General features: G+C 30.9%; 1 protein-coding gene across 1 annotated transcript; it reads right to left on the bottom strand.

Moving 5' to 3' along the window:
• Positions 1–4,384: 4,384 nt before the first annotated feature.
• On the bottom strand, positions 4,385–5,976 carry LOC113850113 (aspartyl protease family protein 2-like). The gene has a single exon (XM_027480484.1). It carries the CDS (start codon positions 5,934–5,936, stop codon positions 4,506–4,508), a length of 1,431 nt encoding a protein of 476 aa, XP_027336285.1. The 5' UTR covers positions 5,937–5,976; the 3' UTR covers positions 4,385–4,505.
• Between the last annotated feature and the right edge of the window lie 10,722 nt (positions 5,977–16,698).

The following is a 16,698-nucleotide window of genomic DNA, read 5'->3' as shown; positions in this document are numbered from 1 at the left end:
GCTCCAAGATCCAGTAGAGAAACAAAAGTTCCTCTAGTGATAAAACCGATTTTTAAACAACCAAAACTAAAAATAAAAAATGAATTATCTACACAGTTATATATTTTTAAGATAAAAAATATTAGAAAAACTTTTATTTATACCTATTTAAAATCAGTCTTAAGGATTATATTTGTAGAAATTTAGTAAAAGAACACAACTATATGTCGTCATTTGCAAAGAACCGAGATTAGATGCAGTAAAATGGGTTCCCGGACCCAATTTGGGTCAGCCAATATGAACTTAATTCCATCGTATTACATAAAAAAAAACATCTACTCTTTAAGGCCCATAAAAGTGGAACCCAAATTCAGCCCAAACATGTAAAGAAAAATGCAAATGGGTAAAATAAAAAATAAATATAAAATTTAAAGTTCAAAACTTTTTGACAAAAAAGAGAGTCAAAACTCATATTTTAATATACTCAATTGAGTTAGCCTAATTGAGCCTCTTTAAAAGAGCTTATAAATATTTTACGAAAAAAATTATAACTTTCATAAACTATTTTTAAGTTATTTCAATAAGCTTCTTAGTATAAATTTTACCATTAACTTTTTAACATAAGTCATCATTTTAAAAATATTAAATAAGTATTTAAATAAGCTGTATGTTTCTATATTTCCTTTTTTGTTTTTCTTCCACTAAATCTCCTGTGGGAAATCTGTTCAAAACTAGAGATGTTGATTATTTCGGCTAATTTTAGATGATATGTGAATAAAAGTAAGAATACTTTGTAATTTGGGCCATAAAACATTTTATTTTTAATTTTCTGACCGCTTAACCAAGTAAATGTTTAGCAAAATAGACCCCCAAAAATTATTTTAACAAGTAATTATAAAATAAAAGAAAATTGCATTACCAAATGATAATCAAAGATCGACTAACCTACAACATAATCAATGTTTAAAATCATAATCATACGATTCCACATTTATTTTAATATTATTAGTTGTTCGTTTTAAACATTTTTAAAAGTGTTTTTTTTTAACACACTGTATCTACATTCATGAATACTTCAACTCCGATAGATTCTGTGTTGAATTTTCCTTTTGTCTTTAAACTCAATATATTTTGTTGACAGTAGCTTCTTACCCTAGCTATCCTGACCAATCCATCTTGCAGGTTCTGTCTTTTATCTTGAACAATTTGATTTCGATTGATTATTCATTTTCAATTCTCAGCATATTGCAGATCTCAGTTCTCCATATTTTACAAACAAACAAAAAATTATTCTTTCTACCCAATTACCATATCTTACCCATATTTTAATAACACTAAACTAGTTCTTTATGGATGAGAACAGTTCCTGTAAATTGCATTATAATCTGCTCTACTAAAATTGGAAGTGTTCTGTAGGATTTTACATATCTTGATTTATTGCAAGGTCATATGGTACGAAAAAGAGTTTCTTGTTGAAGTAAATTTGGAGTTTTTTTAGTACCAATCATGCACAAATCCAGAGATTTGTTTTTAATTACATTGCAATATTGCTTAATTGTTTGTTCTCTTGCATAGTGTCATGAGAATTGAATTAGAAAGAACAGCGATTTTTTACAAAAGAGTAGATACAGGTCTTTTGGACTTGATTTTTTTTCTATACAATGCATATTTTAATGCAAATTTGAGACTTTTGTCTAACTTGCTCCATAATTAAAGTGTTAAGCCTTTCATTTCACATGCATGATTAACTTGCGGGGACACGCACACTCATTCTTTAAACATCAGATGCAAAATTAAGATATTTGGACCAATGTTTCGTCCTTTCTATACGTCCAATCATGAAGAAAATTGTGTATTGGTATATTTTTAACTCGAGCTTTATTTTTCTATTCCTAAGTACTTAAATATAAACTTCCATAGACAATTGTTTGGTTTTTTTTTTTTTTTTTATAATCATAGGGTACAGTATTAAGACCAATTATGGTCTTATTGTCATCTTACACAATTCATTTACTTTGATGCATTTTTTAAATATACACATCTCAAAAATATTCTCTAAAATCAAACAAGATACCGAAACTAAACCCTTGCTTCTGTGTTTTTCATATAACATGAACAATTTCTATTTGTATTTTTCATTTCAATATCCCTAGGGTGGTTCTTCTTTAGGTACATAATTATACATGCAGATAGATAAGCAACACAAGTAATGGTATTTTATCACAGGATGTTTACAATTATAACCTTAAATCATTATTATTATTATTATATATTTTTTAAAATAATAATAGCTGCAATATCTCCCCAAGACTTAAATGAAATTATTATTTTTATGACAATAATAGTAAACGCATTAATAATGAAAATTGAAAATCTGTGACCTTGCACCTAAAAACAAGGATACTTTAAGATTGTTTGATTTCAAAAAATATTGTTTATTTTTAACTTTTAAATACAAAATTGTTATCTTTTTTTAAAAAAATTATATTTTGTTTTTAAATATTTGTAAAAAATACTGAAAATAAAAATAAAGTGATAATTTTATAATTAAAATAAACCAATCATTCCCATACCATTTGAAGTAGCTTTAAGAAACTTTTAGAAGAAATAAAAAGCTCATTGCACTGATGGGTGTTAGATTGCAGGTTCTTGGTTTGTTATTGGGATTTTAGAAAAGTGTATCACTGGTGCAGAGTCAGTGTTCCCTGCACTGATAATCAATAAAATAAAAGTATAATCCAATAAATGGAAAAGAGACAATTGCTTTGCTCTTTCCTAAGCTATCTGCTACTAACCAGTTGACAATTTTCTCAATTTGTCTGTGCCTTCTGTGCATGTCCTCGTTGGAGCTTCCTTTTTTGACTTATTGTGAATAGTAGTAATGTTAGCACCCAACTTTCAACTATTTTTGCATGTGTTACTGAGATATCAAATTTCAGCTAGCAACAAATTTAAAAATTATAATTAAGAGAGTTTTATTTTAAATAATCAAATCACTCTAATTTGTAATTCTTTCACTCTTTTTTATTCTAAAATTAGATTCATGTTTCAAAATTCTTAATATTTATTTCGGTAAAACTATCTTGAAATAACAATTGAGTGAATCATCTTAATATTTTAAATTTCTCAGTATAATGCTTATTTCTAATAAAAAAAAAGGTTACTTTACATGCAAATCATTACATCATATCACAGTTACGAGCTTTCTCCTCAATCTTAGGATTAAACTAATATCAAGCTATCTTAATATTTTAAATTTCTCCGTATAATGCTTATTTCTTAAAAGAAAAATATTATTTTACATGCAAATCATCACATCATATAATAGTCCTGAACTTGAATTTAAAGCTTAAAAAGTATTACTTATAAATTAGAAGTTGGTAGCTATCGATGTTTTTTAAATCAAAATTTGTATTATGAACATTTGGTTAATATTAAGGATTCATTATCGTAATTCCACCTATTATAAGAAATCTTACACAATTGGTGGATAAAAATTAAGGATATTTTCCCTATGTTTTACCTTATCAGAGGAAATCGAGATTACGCTTCTTTTTTACTTTATTATTGAACATAGTTGTGGATCGTGAAATTGATAGAATTCAAAATGCAGGAAATATGAAACGCGCAATGCAAGCTTATTAAAGGAAAGAGTTGAAGATATGGCATCGATGTACTGCACTATGAAAATAAAGGGTGATGCAGAAAAGTAATCAATTAACTAAAAAATAAGTTAAAATATTAGCAATTTATAATTTATTACACATTTTATGATAATTCTAATAATTAGTTTCCTAATGGATTGTCATTATCTTACACTTTATCGTCTTCTAGTGCATCTTAGAATCTGAGGAATGAAAAGTAATGAGAATATGGCCTCCGTGATTGGCGATCCACGCGTCCACCACTAGTTTATTCTTTTCTTAGATATTCTGTCAATTATCTCACACCTTTTCCCCTCTAATTTTAATGAAAAGTGAATTGAAAAAGCATTATAACTTATCATATTATTTTTTAAAATTCATAAATAAGTATTTTCTTTGGCTTTTGACCGCATAGAAAACATGCAATTGAGTAACTAATCAAACTATTGAAACTTTACTCATCAGAGTCTTGATTAACACAACACAAATGTGCGGAGAAAGCACGTACAAGTGAAATTAAAATATCTTTGGACGCATTGCCGAAGCCAACAAAACAAAACCAAAATAAGAAAACCTATTTTGTCTAACAACATTCAGCGATTGATATTATCACAAAAACACAACACAAAAGAACAACGTTAAAAGAAACAAGAGACAAGAAACCTGGTAATAGAATATTGAGACATTAAACCAGCAAATCACCCTGTATTGAACTACTAATACAAGCATTTCATTAGGTAAAATCATAATGCATATCAAGATTAACATATTCATCTACCTTTTCTAATCTCTATTAATTCCACATAAATTAAAATAAGCCAATAATCTTTTTTTAAGTAAAAAACATGAGAAAGAGTTTGTCCCTAACTGACATTCACTCACTCATGCGCACCCCCGCGGGGCAAACCCGACCCGAGAACCGGCCAAGTCATACACGACCCGGAACCCTTGCTGCTGAATATTCCCAATAATGGACAACCCACTCATCGTTCCGGCGAACGCAAAGCAAAAACTCCCACTGGTATCCACCGGAATCAGATAATTGGCCGCGGGCAATGACACGTCAGCACCCCGGAAGTGCAGCACCACCGTGGGAACCTTAACCTCCGTCAGACCCGAAAGATCAAAGCACGTGTCAAAAAGCGAGAATTCGGGTGCCCGCTTCAAATGTGCCGCCCCAACCCGAAAAGCATTTCTAAGCGCCACGTAAGCAGGGCGAGTTAGCCGAGTCACGGACGTACCCGAGTCGATAATAATGCCGCCATTCCCGGTCGGGTCGAGCCGAAAAAGCGAAGCCGAAATGCCGCGAACCGGCGCACCGCCCACGCTGATTCCTAGTAGCTCAACGTAATAAAAGGTGTCAAGCTTAGGGTTCTTGAGTAAAGGGGTGAACCGGGCGGTTCGCGAGATGGCCAAGTCACCAAAAACAACCGAAGACGGTTTAGCGGAAGCGGTTCGGTCCACTAAACAGTAAGAAAATTTCTGGTTGAACCGGTTTCCGGTTTGGCTAGGAAAAGAAAATCCGCCACGGCCCAGACCTAACAAACCGGCGGCGCCGACAAAGAGGCCCTCGTTGTCGTGGCCGCAGCCGAGGGCCACGCGCGACACGGCGGTGCGTCGGAACGTTAACGTCTCGGTGGAGAAGTCGCCGGAGGTGAAGGAACCGTCGCCGTAGGAGACCTCGTACTGGCAAGCATTCTTCTGGTTGCATCCCGGCGAGTCCAGCCGGCGGCAGAGGGGGGACCCGCAGGGGATTCCAGCGAAGGACTTGGATTTTGACGGGTCGAAAACCGGGTCGGTTTGGGAATAGCATTTTTTGCAAGGCGCGCACTGAAGCCAAATGACGTCGCTTCCTGTGTCGAGCACCATGTACACGTACCTCGGGGGCGTGCCCACGCCCAGGCGCGTGAAGTACTCGCCACTTCCCTGTGCGAGACCCGAAATTACGGAGCTGCTGAAACCCGACCCGGATCCGGGAACTTGGGTTTTGTTGAGAGCTGCTGAAACAATGGAAGTGAAGGTTTTGACCCTGGCAGAGTCTCTTTGGAGCCTAAGGTGGAAGAGTTGTTCTGGGGTTTTGTTGAAGGAGAGAGAGTCTATGTGGTGGAGTTGAAAGGAAAGGTTAGTGGAGGAATCCGGTTCCGACCCTTTGGTCTCGGATTCGGGCCAAGCGAGTGTGGGTGGTGTGTGGGGGAGGGAACGGAGGACTAGAGTATGGGTTTGGAACTGAAATGGGTCACCGGAAGCGGTGTTGACACAGAGAAACACCGCCAATAAGGAAGAGAAAAATGCATTTTTTACTTTCCCTTCCATTTCAGAGAGAGAGAGAGAAATGGGACAAGTGTTGTAGGAGTGTAGCAGGGAATTTTATAATGAGATGGAGAGGTTGCTGAAAAGTGTTCTCATTTGGTAATTTCCGCTTCCATTTTATAAGGAAATTATGAATTTATTAGTATAAGGAACAAAAATTGATACCAAGAAAAAGTGAAACTTGGGAGTTGGGATTACTAGAGTGTCCTTTGGCCTACCTACTTTGCTTTAATGCTTTGTTGGTGAAAGCTTTGGCTTGCACTTTTGATACATGGGCTTTAACGGGCGTGGAGAACTTTTCAGTGTCTTTAGATTAGTATATTTGAAATGATTATTTAGTACAACTTTGGAAAATTGGTTTTAATACATACATGCTATTTAGATCTTCAGTTAAACTGCTTATTCGTTTCCGCACTCAATCTGGCTTCAGTAAATGCAGTGGACCAGAGTTTACTTCCAATTGGATAATCTTTTTATCCTCAAAACATGCTCCGATGTGAATGCTTTTTAACATTTACCTATTAATGTAAGGCTGGTAATGCAGTGCAGGAAAGGAAGATAAACACTTCAAATCTCAGCTTGGGTTACGATTTTGCCACTAAAACGAAACAATCAGATTTAGATTTATATTGTGTTTTGTTTCACATTAAGATACAAGTAAATTTATGTTTATTTTAATATTATTAATTATAATTTACGTGTTAAATTTATATTTACAAGTTTTTAAATATGTTTTCAGACACGCACAAAAAACTTTTTGAAAATCAAGTAACTATATGTTGAACTTAGTTCGTAACATGTGATTTTGAATCAATGTATGTGTTCAACTTAAATTAACTTCTTAATAACTAGTATTTATAAAAAAAAATAAAAATAAGAAAGTAAAATAAATCAAACTTTTTTTATAAAATAAATTTAATTTATGTTCTATTGTTTTTAAAATTTTATTATTTTTAAATATAGTACATAAATTAATTATTTTACTCTTTATTTTTTCATAAATTATCCAACCTCAGGCCTGGGTTATTTACTCTCTTGATTTAGAGGAGTCAAATTTTAACACGATAATGCCAAGAAATTAGTTTAACGCTATGGACAAATATAAAATACATATATAAGATATACGATTATAAATTTAAATCTTATTTATGCTAATTGTTTAAAATGTTACAAGATAAAATGTTTGCAAATTTCCAAATTTTAATATGATTGACTTATTAACTTAAAGTGGTAAATTAATAAAGATCGATGCACATAAAGTTAATCCAAGCACCATCTAACTACAATATAAATAAATAAATAAAATAGCAATGATATACTTGAGAAAGAAAAGATGCCATTCACGCAACAATTTTGCTAAAGGGGGACAATACTTCAATGAGTTGAATCTCACCCAACAACTTTAAAGCAAGATATATGTTTATCAACAAGTCTTGCACTCTTGCATAATTGGTAAATAAGGTAATTCCATAAACATATCAATCAATAAATATATCATTTTTTATTATGTATAAAGAAAAATATATATTCACTTTATAATTGTTAGTCATCAAACTTATCTTAGAAACAAATAACAATAAAAAAAAAAGATATCTGTTTTCAAGGAGTGTCTATTGTCAATCTAATTATATATATTTTTACTATTAATATAATTATAATATAAAAATAATTTAGACAAAAAATTATTAAACAATAATAAACATATAAGTGGGCGTTTTCACTCTTAAAAGTTAATGCATGGCCGAAGATTCTCGTGATCATTGTTTCCTCTTCTCGTTGATGAACTTGGATTCTTGGTTTCGAAAAATGAGGTGTTTGACTAGAGAGCAAAATTGACGAATGCTTCATTTTGTTGTTTGATTATTGAATTTATATGAACAATGAAAGAAAAATCAGCGATGATGATTTTCTCTAGCTTTATTGTCCGTGTGCTGCTGATTTCTTTCAATGATGTTATGATTCGAAGTATGTGACTCGTGAGTTGGTGGTTCGCAATATTCACAAATTTATTGGGAAGTCAGAGAATAATCTTTTGGATGAGAAGTGGCTTTTTTGTCTGTGTTATTTGGATGAAATCGATTTCTTAAGAGAAAATCAACAGTATTAGCATAGGTTTGATTTCTTTTATGCAGAGTTTGCATTTACTTTAATATTATTAACTGTAGCTTTTTGTTTAGGTTATGGTCTAAGCTCCAAGTAGAGTAGATTGAAAGGGGTTGCGTGTGGTTTCTCAAGGTACTCAAGTACTCTTCATAAAGTATTGTTTTTGCATGAAATACTATAACATGTAAGTTGGTGAAAATTTGACTATAATAAGAGTAAAGGATAATAAGATAACATACATGGATTAAAGAGTTTTATCTAGTATTATATAATATGTATGACATTTAATAAAGTTGATAATATGTTAAGAATGTCAAAATTATCAAGTAGTGAAAGAATGTTTGTGCAACAATTGATGTTTAGAGTTGCAACTGAATCTCAAACGAGTTTGGGTGGTAATTTATTTGTGGTAGATGCAGATTCAAGCATAGTGATGGTGGTAAAGATCAAGTATTTGACTTTAGATCAGATTCAAATTGAAAAACAATTAAGTTTCCAAACATTACCACTTGTTTGTTTAAGTGATTCTGATAGCATGAATGTGTTAATAATTATATTACATATTTAATTATATATTTTTGTCTTTATTTTTAATGTATGTGTACTTTTAAGTTTTATAACTTACATTTAATCTTTCATTTCTTAAATGTTCAAATAAAGTTCTCCACCTTAAAGTTTTTTTCAATAATAAATAAAAAAATATTTGACGAATCATATATTTTATTAATTTATACAAATAAATAAAAATATAAAATAAGATTATAAATATAATAAAAATCTTAATTTTTGGATGGAGACTTTATTTGAGTATTTAAAAAATTAAAGAAATTAAATACAAATAATTACAATTTGAGAGACAAATATGTTGAGCTTATATTATATTAAACATGTTTGTTTAAAAAAATCAAAACTTATATATTTTTTAATTTACAAATTCCATTAACCATCATGCATTTGTAGTTTGTTTCAAATAAGAAGAAAAAATCTAATCTATCTTTATTACAAATGAAGAAACAAACGGACAATGAGTTAAACCTTAAATACAGAACTATTACAAAAGAATATTTTTCTTTATTAATATGTAAATCGCGGGCATGTTATAGTCAAATTTGAGTTTAAATAAATATAAATATATTAAATACTTAAAAAATGAACCTATAATAATTTTATTCGGCTTCAAAGATTTTCTTTTATAAAAGCTACATGTAATTTAAAAAATTAATTAAAAATATATTAAATTTATTTGTTTAACAGTTAAAATTTTAATTTTTACATTTTTTAATAAAATATATATGATTCAAATTAATTTATAAATGCATTTCAATTATATGAAATTAATTTGATTCAATTTAAAAAGAAAAACATAATCTTTATTGAAAAACATGCACAAGCTGTCAAAAGTTTCTCACTAGCTATACGGATTTTGGCTATGTACTCAGTAGAAAGATGCATTAAAATAAGAAAAAAATATCATAAACGATCAACCATCATAATTTTTTTTATTAGATATCATCATGATCGTCATTTTGTCTTGAATCAGATCTATTGTTTAAATATTTAAAAATTGATATTATGTATATCCCACTTTAATAATACCACAAAAAAAAAAAAAAAACATTTTTGTTTGGCAGGGCACAATGATTCACTGTTTAAGGGACATAAATTGTACTTCACAACTTTGCAGCACGGGAGACCAAGTTCTGAGCACTATAATACATCATAAAGTATTTAAAAGAATAGAAAGCAAAAGAATAATGATATTTTTACGATACGTTCTTATAACATTTTTAATTATTAAGAGTGAGATGGGAACGAAAGAAAAATAAATGTAACATAAGATAAATAATATGATTATATGAAAAAAAATTATAAAAACATTTTATAGAACTTGTTATAAAAATAGCATAACAACTTAAATAAAATAAAGCTTGATTGGAGTTTAGAGCAGAGGTTTTTAGTTTTCTCTTTTTAAAATAAAGCTTGATTTGAGTATAACTTGTTTCTTTTGTGCAAATCAATTTTTATATTGATTACATTTTTTTCTTTTTTACTTTTATGATCCCAAAAAGTCAATGTCCATGTAAAAGAAAATGCATGTTTCTTCGACAGAAAAAATTAAATAGTTGAGTAAGAGTGATGAGTTCACTATTAGTCAATTAATGATTAAACAATCGTTTTTACAAACTTTACTTTTAGTGTCCAAACGGTTCTTTGTTTTGCCCTAGTTGATTGAGCTATTTTGATTTAAACAAACCAGTTTATCTTTTGTAAACACACTTCACATTGTAGAAGCACCAAATTTCAGAATAAAAGCACACCACTGAAGCACATTTTCCAAACCGGTGGGGCAGTATAAGAACCCTAAAGGGAAAAGATAAGTCATAAGAGGAATAATAATCAAGTGGAGAGAACATTATAAAGTGGTGTGGAAAAACAAGACTCAACAAGACAATGACACATGCAGATAAAAAAGAATGAAAATAGATATTTCCAACTTTCCTAGCTAATAATCATAGGCTTCAAGAATAGCCAAACAACACTTTCTTTTACTGAAAATCAGAATTAAAGTAGCTTTGAACCTTTCATGTTACATGAAATTTCTGTGCTGACTGAGTTCATCTTACAACGTTCATATAATCGTTAGTTTTTTGTGGCCCTCAGTCTGATCCTTTGAATACCAAATGACACATCAACCAAGGTTAATTTCATCATTGGCTATGAATAGCTAGCAATGATAAGTTAGGATATTCAAATGTGTTGTTAACCATTTGAAATTTCATCACATAACCGTAATTATGACTTTCATATCAAGTTTTTTGTGATCTTCACATGTCGCCTTATTCTGATGGGACAGAATGTAGGACGAAAATGTATGTTATTAGATTGGTAGCTTTTTTTTCAATTGGTGTAACCTCTAATCCTTTTTCCCCATTTGAAGAGTGTCACCCTCTGTATGTAGGCCTAGAAGTTTTTCTAAGTTGTTATAATAATATAATCATTTTAAGTCTCAATTAAATGTACATACACCAGATGAATTAAATTTGTTGATAATCTATTGATAGATTAATTGGTTTCATTAAGTTTCAAAAAATTAAATAACTGTTGATTAGGTGTTGCAAAAGTTCAACAATGATACATATCTGCCATGCAACTGATCTAAATGGCGCTGCAACGTTACTTGTTCCAGGTTTCTTTTCCACTAACATTGTTTTCATATACATGAAATAATTTATGGTGATATAGAATCTACATGAATGTTTTTAAAAGATCATGATTTACACCATGGTATATATTGTTTATTATTATGTAATCAATAAATAACATTACATAACTCATCTTGCTAAATTATTTTGGATCGTTTTATGCGATTTGTTCTGTTGTGCAAGACCTTTCTCATTGATTCTTCCTCAGTAGAATCAAATTTTAAAAGATATTATCGATCCTCCATCTGTGATTGTAATTGAAGCCATTCCTTGTTCTTCTCGGTTCAGAGAAAGAGTTGAGGATTGAAGTTATGAATGGTTCACAAATAGGCAGGGATAGGAAGAGTTCGAATTTTAATTTGCAAGGAAGAAACCATGAAACATAACCAGCGAGAGTTAAGCAGAGAAACGAAAACAAATTATCCAAGTTTTTTCTTTTCACCATAACTAGCAATCTAATATACCAACAAATGTTGGTGCATGGCAAGCAAGTTACACATTTTTGGTAGCATCATTAAGGCTATCATGTCTATTTATGTACCCTTCTTTGGAGATGTCCCTCTTGATCTATGCTTAAAAGATTAATCACCAATGCACAAATTTAGTGTTGATAGTTGCTAACCTATTGTTTCAACGAAATTTTCAGGCTTGGTTTGTGAGATTTCCATTTATACAATCCAATAACCTCAACTCTGTGTATATCTGCAACAAAGCTTTTTTGCCTTATACTTTGCTTGAATATAAAAGGGAGGTACATCGAATTCTCCAGATAGAGGGGAAACTTCACCTCTAAATCTGTTCCATAGACAGAGATTGTTGTGGCAAGTAAAAACAGTAAATGGTATAATTCAAGTTATCAAAAAAGGGAATGTTGGGGAAGACAGAATAAACTTAATTCCAACTTTAGATGAGCCAAATACATTTGGATTACTTATCCATTGACAAGCATGCTAGGGAAATGCATGAAGCATTTTCATTTTTCAATATTGCAGAACTTCTAAATACATTTGTGTTAAGTATAATGGCTTATCATTATTACACTGATTGTAATTGGATATACGAATGAATTGGATCAATGAACCATCATGTTATGAGATTATTGAAATAAACAGTATAATAACTAATCCTCAAAGTTAATAAAACAAAATTTGAAAAAGTAGCCATCAAAAGCAGGCTAAGAAAGGAAAAACAATCATGTAAATGAGTACATTGAAAAGGTCTAGTTTAATTTGGCACTGACCAACTAAATAGAGCAAGCCTCCTTTCTTGATCATCCCATCATCTTTTGACAAGGCCCAATCACTTATGCATGGGAGGGCACGTAGCTTTATCTCATTCCATGTTTTATATATCTGTTTGCGAGAAACATAAATTTTTGGGAATCCAAATGGATCATGTACATTGCATAATCAAGAAACTCTACTGGAACTCCCTATTGAATAATCTTACCTTTGGAAAAACCACCTTCTTTGTGGATCATAGCCTGAAACCAAGACAAATATCAAGTATGAGTGCTTTAATAAATATAAGCAAAGAGCTTCAACAATCTTCCAAACTAAATAACTTGCCTAGTTGCCTTAAATCTTCAAGGCCTATAAAAATAAATTACCCATTATTGTCCTTCTAATTGAAGATCCAACCAAGCCCATGCAACTCATCATTGCAATTATCTTACCTTCTGCATCATACTCGGGTGCATTAACATCTTCATAAGTATTGCATTGCAGATAATTGCAAGCGTAACCACCAAGCCCAAATACTGAGGAAAGGTAATGGATTTAGAAAACAATGCCAAAAATGAATCCTAGGAAAACACTATTTAATCACTAGTTACAAAGTGTAGTTTCTCTCCTCCTTACTAAGCTCGTAAATAGATTAGAGAAATTAGAGTATGCTATTTGATAATCAAGTTTAAAGATTCTCACTACTACTATTGTACTTGCAAAATTTAAAGATTATGCAGTAACACAAGAGATATTGCATGCTGCAAGATTGAAGCCAGATTAGCAAAAGGGTGTCAAAGATTTGAAAGAACAACGATGTTGATTTGCTAATCTTTGACACCCTTTTGCTAATGCTGCAAATGACAAATTCAATGTCTGAGTCAAAGAATTGCCCTTCAACCAAAAGAATATATACGAGTAGCAGACGTTTCAATGAATTTAGCAGTTTATTATATTTAGAATAACTTATGCCCATTTTAAAAATATCATGTTCTCTTGTGATTTTAAATTTATGTTAAATTATAATCTTGTATTGTGTTCATGTTCATACTTTCAGTCCAAGACTCACTATAAAGTACATGAGATAAGCTGCAAAAAGAAAACGTGGGAGAGTAACTCATAGTAAATGCTTCACTGAGGTGATTTGCTAAGTATCTAAGGAATGTGTGACTTAGAATTAAGGAAATGTTATCTTTAAGCCGCTTCATCTTATTCTTGAAGCTCTTAATATTATCATTTAGGTTCATCTGAAAAAGGACAAAAAACAAAAATTTCTAGGGTCACCACTAGATTTGAAACAGTGATGTGTAGGGACAACAATAAAAAAAACGACAGTTTTATTAATCTGAGTTGATTTTAAGCATTTAAAAGTATTGACTTATATTTTAAAAAATAATTACTATATTAAAGATACAGAAACAATTAATTTTTTAATAAAATATTATTATTATTAATTGTTTAAATTCGGTGTTAAGAATTGAATTTAATATTTTCCTAAAGAAAATATCACTTCATCCATTCTGTTAATATTCTAACTGAAATTAAAAAAATATAACAAAATAAGGAATGGCAACAAATAAAACCTTGATCTTAGCATTGACTCAGAACCAACAAAAGCCTTCAGTTTAGTTTTAACACAATCACAGAAAAATGGCTTTACATATAATTTTTACATAGAATTATTTAAAATTATTTATAAACAGCAACAGAAAATGCACATATCAGAAATAACATATACCATAAAATAAACTAATATATATATATATATATATATATATATAAAAGGCAATTGTCAGATGTTTGACTTGAATCCTTACAATATATTTCAACCATAGAGTTGAGTGTGTGATATATGTGTGTTAAATCAAATATCGTCTTTTTCCTTGTACATCATATTTACTTTTAAATTTTTAAACTTAAAAACTCCAAATTAAAATGCAGTTTGTCAATTGTCGGTTGCTAGTCTAGTGGGACGTTATTAAATGCTCTTATGTGAATGAGATTTTTTTCTACAAATAACTTTTTCATATGTACAAAAAAAAATGAAAGGATAAGAGAAATGAATTGGTGGCTATTAGGACTGTAGACAAGTCAAAATTTCGGATGAAAAATGTGTAAACTAATTAACTAGACACGAGTAAATGGTGATATGTATGAATAAGCTTAATTATCACTATCAATGGGTAAATAGTGTTCATTCCTTCAATCATACAAATTTGGAAAATTGGCGATTGATATTGTTCATGGATCCCACAATTTGCCATTTCTTTTGCAATCAACAACAAAAGAAAAATAGTAAAAAAAGACACATATCCATGTGTGGCTTGACCACCACACCACATGGCAGCAATCATTCTTGACCCTTGTGTTGGATAAGAGGAACCAATCTCCACATCTCACCTTTGTAATGGACTTCACTACCTCCTAAGGGCAAGTACCTTCATCTCTTCTTGATGTTACGATTTCAATAGAAGATTTTCAGCAAAAGAAACAAAAATGTAAGCCCTTAATCTTTAATATTGTATGAATTAAGAAGTATTTTAGTCTTCTGAGATTTTAAATTTTCATTAATTAATATTTACTTTGATTTTTTTATGCTAATGATGATAAAAAAAATTGAAATTAAGATGAACGAATTATTATAATCTTAAGAATTAAAATATATCTTGTATAATTTTTTGAGGACTAGTTTAAAGATCGGGGATAAAGGTTTTGGGCATCCAAAGCTGAAAACCCAAAACATGACATTCTATGTTGTGCTTTTCGTCACCTAATATGGACTCCATTTTGTCTGTTTTTACAATGTTCTTGCACACATGATAAGCACGTTTGGGGCGTGCCCTTGTTCCTGGGACCAATTATAATGGAATTCAATTTCCCTTTTAGGGCTTGTACCCTATAATGCCCCCAAAAAATATTATAATTACTTTTTGGTTTTTCCGAAGATAAAGCTGAAACAATTACACCCTCTAAAATTTGCAACGACAAATCATAGGAAAATTTGCATGTTTAAATTTTCGTAGGAAAAAATCTTAAATCATAATTTAAATAAAAACTTATCTCATATAACTTATGTCTTTTAACAGTAAACCAAATGCAGACTAATTTCTCATGACAGTCGTTTCCATTTTGTTTATTTCTTTAGTTTTTGTTTATTTTTTTCTTTCTTTCTCTCCTAATTCCGAACATCTATCTTTAGAAATTCCTCATCCCGAAGTTGGAGATAATTATCCAAAAAAAAACTTTCCGGATTCAAGTTCATTTGTGACAACATTAATGAAAAATTATTATTATTAGAATTTTAATGTTGCGCGCGCACTAATAATTTCACAATGATTATTGCTTTAGAATTTCAGAAGTCGTATTCAGTTTGAGACTATGACGCTACTATTACACCAAGTTCAAGTTCTACCTAGTAATAATGGATATTGACCTAAAAAATGAAAAAACAGTAAAAGAAAGAAATACAAATATTGGTGGGCGATCTATATCATTCAACTGTAGCTATAGGCAAGGAATCAGTGGCAAGAATTTCATGTTAAATTGACACGACCTTGTTGGGGTTTCTCTTAACATCAACGACAGCTTATGTCACATATAACTTTAGTCATACACACACTTTCTTTTCTTTTCTTTTTTTCAAAGTCCTAACTTTCATTCTCTTCCATAAGCAAACACATGCACCACATGATCCTTGTCATCGCAAACCTCATTGGATCAAAATAACCCAGCACGTGAACGTTTTACAATTCAACAATAATAAAAAATATCAAAATGGGACACGAGTCACACGATGCTTACACAATGCAGGACCACGGAAAATTATATACATATATTGATTTAATGATTTATGTAAACTTTGCACAATGGTACTTGTATTTATTTAATGTTGCGCAATGAGACTTTAGTTTTCATTTTATTATGTTTGTTGCCTACGACCGTGTGTATTGTTTAGCCTCCTTTTTCAGTTTTGTTTACTTTTCAATCCCAGGTTCTTTTTTGCATGAGATACCTCAAACTCAAACTCGTTATGGAAAGGAGGAAATAACAAAGGAACTGACTACAATTTGAGGGCAGTACCCACTTTTCACCCTTTTCATGTGCAAGTAGTACCTCAGAATCCATATACAAAACCATATCTACTACGCAAAAGTTTGCTGGCCCTTTTTTTCTATCCATTTTCTAACTTCTGGAAAAGCAAAACCAAGAAATGCAACAAAAACCGTTCCCTTACGC

Source organism: Abrus precatorius, unplaced genomic scaffold (assembly GCF_003935025.1).
Source record: "Abrus precatorius isolate BTA unplaced genomic scaffold, Abrus_2018 Scaffold9, whole genome shotgun sequence".
NCBI lineage: Eukaryota > Viridiplantae > Streptophyta > Magnoliopsida > Fabales > Fabaceae > Abrus > Abrus precatorius.
This window is presented reverse-complemented; position numbering and strand designations above follow the sequence as displayed.